The 6382-nt window shown below is 44.1% G+C and overlaps 1 protein-coding gene across 1 annotated transcript; it reads left to right on the forward strand.

The window, feature by feature from the left end:
• Nucleotides 1-349: 349 nt before the first annotated feature.
• Nucleotides 350-2778, forward strand: LOC134015734 (protein shisa-6; the record flags this gene model as incomplete). Its single annotated transcript, XM_062455279.1, has 1 exon — nucleotides 350-2778. A coding segment is annotated over one exon (639 nt), but the record flags the coding sequence as incomplete, so codon positions are not given.
• Nucleotides 2779-6382: the final 3604 nt, after the last annotated feature.

The following is a 6382-nucleotide window of genomic DNA, read 5'->3' on the forward strand; positions in this document are numbered from 1 at the left end:
CTCTCCGCTCCCCCCCTCTAACCCCCCCTCCTCCCTCTCCTCTCACCCCCTCTCCTCTCTCTCCTCTCACCCCTTCCCCTTCCTCTCCTCTCACCCCCTCCCCTCTCCTCCTTCTCCTCTCACCCCCTCCCCTCTCCTCCCTCTCCTCTCACCCCCTCCCCTCTCCTCCCTCTCCGCTCCCCCTCCTCTCCTCCCTCCTCCCTCTCCTCTCACCCCCTCTCCTCCCTCTCCTCCTCTCCTCCCTCCTCCCTCACCTCTCACCCCCTCTCCTCCCTCACCTCTCACCCCCTCTCCTGCCCTCTCCTCCCTCTCACCTCCTCTCCTCCCTCCTCCCTCTCCGCTCCCCCTCTCAGGCGACAAGAACATGGATGAGTACTACATGAGGAAGCACCACCTGCCCCTCCCTGATCTGACCACCAGGGGGCCCACCCACCTAGTGAAGCTCAACTCGGAGCCCCAGCAGGCTCCCCCCCAGCGCCAGCGTCGCCCCAAGGTCCAGCGGGCCATGTCCCAGGACCACGTGCTGTCCCCGGAACGTGCCCCTCGCCACGGTTACGGGCTCTCGTCCTATCCCGGCGGAGGCATGGCGCACTATGGAAGCTCCCGGATGCTCTCGGAGGAGCAGCTGCTCTCCGCCGACCGCCTGCAATCCCAGGATCCTTTGCTGTCGCCGGACAAGATGCTGTCCCTGCGGCGGTCCAACTTCCGTGAGAAGGCGGCCATGTCGCGGGCGCTGTCCCACACAGACATGTTCGTGCCCACCACGCCCGTCATGGATCGCTACGCCAGGATGCAGAAGATGCACTCCCACCCCAGTGCCGCCAGCGCCATCGAGGCCTACTCCAACACGCTTACCGTTAACCAGAGCAACAACAAGCGCCAGCAATTCGCCAACCGCCGGACTCACACCGTCGATCACCTGCAGTTCGTCTCCGGTCATCAGCACAACCAGTACCGCACGGCAAGCAAGAACGAAGTCACCGTCTGATTGGTTGGCTGAGGAGGATGGGGCGGGTCAGGCAGCGGGGGTCAGGGACATATCGTTGTCAGCAGACAAACTCGACGTGGCAGAGAACTAACCAATCAGAAACCACAGTCAGCACGGTGTCACCTCTAGTGGAGGTGAGTTAGGAAGTCCAAACTCGTTTTGGGTCATCTTGGCAACCAGCCACCTAGAGACCTCTCTTCGCTTTCGGCGCTACAAATCCCAATCCCCTTCTTCATCCCGTTCTCACTCGGTTTTCCGTTTCTCCCCCCCTCCCCCTCTTTTTCTCTCACTCTCTCCCTCTATCTCGCCCTCTCCTGTTTCTCTCTTTGCTCTATTTCACAGTGTCTCTCGCTTGCTCTCTCTTCTGTTAATATCTGTCTCTCTCTGTGACCTTCGGTCATGGTCAGCAGATCTGACCGCGGCAGAGAGGATCTGTAACTCTCCTCTCATAGAGCATAAGGGCTTTGCACGTTGACTCACTGGGAAGGCATCATGTCAAAGGCTGGTGGGAGGTCTGGACTATTTTTTAAGAAACAAAGATGGTGTGGAACTGGGAAAGAACTGGAGCAAGTTTATAAATATATACATATATTTACTATTTGTATTTTCAGTCCTTGTTATAGCTTTAGAGATTCTTAATGAACTTATATACAGAAAAAACATATGTCTGCACTTAAAGAGGTGCCTCTTAAAAATGCTCCCATTTCAATGAGGAAGTGGATATGTGGGTTAAAAAGCACAATTAATGAATAATTTATTTTTCTTTTTTTCTTTCGTTCTTTGATTCTTCTCTATTTGGTAAGAGGCCAGATCGTGTCAGCTCCCTAGTGAAACCCCAGATGGTTTCTGCTGCATACAAGAGTGTACATAGGCTTCATTAGCAGCATTTTAAACAGCTGGACCTCTGAATTTATGGGTAACGATTTTTGTTTGTTTTTCACCATAACATGATTTTTCAGATCTCCCGAACTTTTACATATACGCGAAAAGAATTGACAATTGTGTGTGCCAAGATGTGTGTTTTGTTCTGCTAGACTTTTGTATACAATTGTGCTTGAACATTGAATGTGTGGCTAGGTGGCTATAGGTCCACACTAGGCCAGTGTGAATGAACTAAACCACAGCTTAATGCCCATTTGAATCAACTTTATTTACAGTTTGTTCACACGTTTTCATTTCTAAAGTGTCTGTACGGACAAGCGTCACGTAGAGTAGCATGTTTTTGATCGCGGAGATATGTCTGCAAGACTGCAACCATCACTAAACGTCAAGCCTCCTTGAAGATTTAACGACGTCAGTGTCGGAAAAACTGGCAGTTGTCGTTCTGTCTGGTTACACACAGACTCACTCTTCTCAGTGTAAACCGAAAAAAAGTTGTCATGGTAACCGTATCTAAGCAAGGATTAAAACTGTGAATCCTTTGTCCAGATTCATATTATTATCACTATAATTTTCATTAAAGCAATGCCTTATTGTGTGGAATCCCATACATTTGTGTTTTGGTCAGTCCCATCCCCAGGCCTGTTGTGTGTTGTGGGTTGTGTGTTGTGTAGCTGTTGCTGTCTAGCTCAGAAGCATCGAGGCACATGGTGATCAGTAGATGCTGGCGGGGCCGTAACCACATATGAGATGCTGAGGTTCGGACCACAGTAAAAACACACACACACACAATTAGTTATTTCAATATTCCCTGTGATTTATTTCTGTGATTGGACCTCAGTAAACGTAGAATTCCTGATGGGCAGAACCAGCAAAAGATACAAGTGATGAAGATGACGGCTCTGATCTGTATAATATTGTACGGAAACTTATTTCTTCCTCACAATTTTGGATTTATACAGAATTCAGTATGTTATTTGTTCATCGCCTCTCAGTCCACCAGGGAAGTAAAAGGAGCTTAAAGGTACAGATATTTTAAAGTCAAACTACAAGATAGAGGATAGAAAGTTGTTACCAGAATCATCTTCCACCGAACATTGTTGTGTAGGTTTCATTGTAGAATCAAATGCTTCTAAAGATCCTCCATAGATCCATAGATGTCCATAGATCCACCATCTTGTTATAAATGCTGTGTTGTGGTGTTTGTGTAACCATATCTACCAGTCTTCAATTTGTTACTTATTGAATTTAGTCATTTCCGCAGGTGACACTGAATGCTATTACTATTACTAGACTACATACGAGAATTTTAAGCTAGCTTCTCCATCACACTTCCTGTTTCCTATCGAGGAAGTGTCAGATACATCACTCGTGACCTATGACCCTTCATTACCTGGGAACCAATAGAAATTGAGCTCCACTTGGATTCCCTTTGCAGTAGTACTTCCGGGTAAATAGTGAAATTAGAACATTTCTTGTCACATTTCCTTGTTTGTATTTTCCTTCACTTCTTATTTCCCCACACAATTTATGATGTCATTTCCCTCAGAACTTAGGTTTTATAACTATGTGCAATATTTCCTGTCAGTTCCAGTGGATCCCATGCTGGTTAGCTTGTTAGCTTTAGCTTTTCTTTATTAGATTTTTCTGAGAAATTGTGTGCTGCCATTGAAGTCCTGTTGTCTCTTTTTGATGGAAAATGTTCATAAATAGTTCAGAGTTCCTTGTTTCTGTCGACTGCAGCAGTTTAAATGTGGTTTGAATGAAGCGTTTGTGCCTGTGTGGTTTTCACACAGATGGCGGGGATCCTAAAAGACTTACTCATTATACATATGACTGTTCCTGTGCAATGTTTTTGTTAACAAAATAACCTATTAAAGCACATCCCATGTGTGTTGTATGATCCTGCAGTGGTTTTAATGTGTATCTGACTATCCGTTGGGGGATTGAATCCAGGTTGCTGGCTATTAAAACCAGGCAGTGCTAGCTGATGTGTTTTCAAACCACCAACCATCAAACTGCATAATTATCTTCTTTGTCCGACACATTGATCAACACATTCAGCCCATTCAAGTAATTCTGTCACGGTAGCATATGCGCCTCGTCAAAGCACAGGAAGATGGATGGTGCTGGATCACCTACAGAGATTGTCTCAGTCTTTCACACTACATCTCAAGGAATCAGACAAACACATAACAGCAGTAATGCTATTCATTTGCAAACGCTTTTATCAAAGGGGAGGAACAAGTTGGGATTTGTAAATGCTGAGCCTGCGGGATAGGTATGGTGGACAGAGGTGGAACATTTGACTACCTGTCAAGAGTTGACAGGTTCACCTGCTCATCTGTGTGTCCCGTTGATTAAAACAATCTGCTAAATGAATACATTTATATCATAAAGTGATCATGTTTAATCTCTAGAGATTAAACATGGAGGCATAGAGGAGAGGGAGGTGGAAATGGAGATTGTTTGAGGGTGGTGGAGATTCATACCTCACGACATTACAAACCAAGCGGTTAGAAAATGCCAGCAGACAAATATCTGGATGGGGAAATGGCAGCGTGGTTTACTCTCCTCAAGATCACGGCCATTTGCATTTAGATGGGAAAGGGACCGGCCGGTACGAACGTGGGGGGGTTGTTTGTTTGGGATACGACAAGGTACAAGGTTGTCAGGTGGCTGAGCGGTTAGAGGATCGGGCTAGTAACCCGAAGGTCGCTGGTTCGATTCCTGGCCGTGCTAAATTATGTTGTGTCCTTGGGCAAGGCACTTCACCCTACTTGCCTCGGGGGAATGTCCCTGTACTTACTGTAAGTTGCTCTGGATAAGAGCGTCTGCTAAATGACTAAATGTAATGTAATGCTCAGGTACAGGGTGCTGGGCTATTACACGTCTGAACGGCAGACAACAAACCATCATCACAGTCATCGATTTGATCCAGTTTGATTGACTGATCCCAGTCTTACAGACCACAACTATTACAGTTTTTTTTATTCGCTTTGGTACTATTTTCACAAGTAAGGTGTACATTTTCAAAACTCTTAGTACAAAAATCCAAAATGATCACACTTGTAACGCAGCTAGTCATTCTTTCAAAACCTGATGGAATGCTTTCAGTCAGTTGCACATGTTTCCAGTCCACATAATCATTGTTTCAAACACAAGATTATTGTAATATGTAATGGGAACATTTGGTTTAATCACCGAAACACAACAGTATGATCTTCTTTCAGTTTAGTACTTTTAACAATCAGTTCATCCAACAGCAAACAATGCAAGATACATGTTTCAAATCGGCCTTAGAAGTGCTGAAATGTTCCAGTACTATGTAAAAGACAGATTACACAGTTTCACATTAGGCAATACACTTACATTACTCACATTTACATAATAAATAATAATTTCTAAAATATCCATCCTATGTGTAATCAAGTGAAGGATCAATGAAGACATCGTCTACAATCATGTGGGCAAATTACGTAGTTTTTACTATTTTTCAGATATAATTGTAACATAGTAGGTATACTTTCTATTATGTAACTACTAAATGAGAACAAAACATAACATTTAGAGGCCCCATGCCCACCTCTCTGACCTCTCTGTTGGTGCCCATGCCCACCTCTTTGACCTCTCTGTTGGTGCCCATGCCCACCTCTCTGACCTCTCTGTTGGTGCCCATGCCCACCCCTCTGACCTCTCTGTTGACCTCTCTCATGCCCACCTCTCTGACGGATCCCTTGTCCACAAGCTCTTCCTATTCCTTGCTGTCTATCCTGCTATGTTGAAAGAAATTGCCAGTGTTTACGCCCCCACTTTTACGTATATCTAATGACCAATTGTGGTTACCCCAATCTGAAATCAAGTAGCAATAGCGAGTATTCATCATGTGTGGTTAATTTATATGTTCGTACAAAAACACATTTTATTTCTGTAGTTCTCAAAATCAATATACTGTTTATTGCTGAAATGAAAATATATAGGTTTACCAAACGGTTCAGTGATTAACCATTAAGATCAGTTGGATTAAGTGTTGGTCAAATGTATTTACGCAAATTAGATGAGAAGCATATCAAAAGTATTGTGAGCATTGCATTGTGAAAGACAATTACTTCATATAAAATATATTCCTTTGATGACACACTGATTAGGTGTGGTGAAAAAGTGATTGTGTAATTTTGTGCATTGTACTTTGTCAATTGAACATGTGATTACATGTTTGAAAAAACAGACTTTTTGATGATCTGCTTTGAGTTTTGTACTAACAGTTGTGAGGTTTTACCACATACTTGTGAGAATAGTACCAAAGCGAATAAAACAAACTCTAGTACCTTGTGTAGCGAGCACTTTGTTGAAAGCTTAGATTGAAAGACACGTCAATAACCATGTACAGAAGGTACTTAAGACTTCCATTCCATGTCAATTAGTTACGCATTCCGAGGAATTGAACCTGTCAAAGAGCCGCCAGCATGAAGATGATGAATACACATACAAACAATAGAAACATAGAGTAACTAT

The sequence above is a fragment of the Osmerus eperlanus genome, unplaced genomic scaffold, assembly GCF_963692335.1.
Source record: "Osmerus eperlanus unplaced genomic scaffold, fOsmEpe2.1 SCAFFOLD_864, whole genome shotgun sequence".
In the NCBI taxonomy this organism is placed as follows: Eukaryota; Metazoa; Chordata; class Actinopteri; order Osmeriformes; family Osmeridae; genus Osmerus; species Osmerus eperlanus.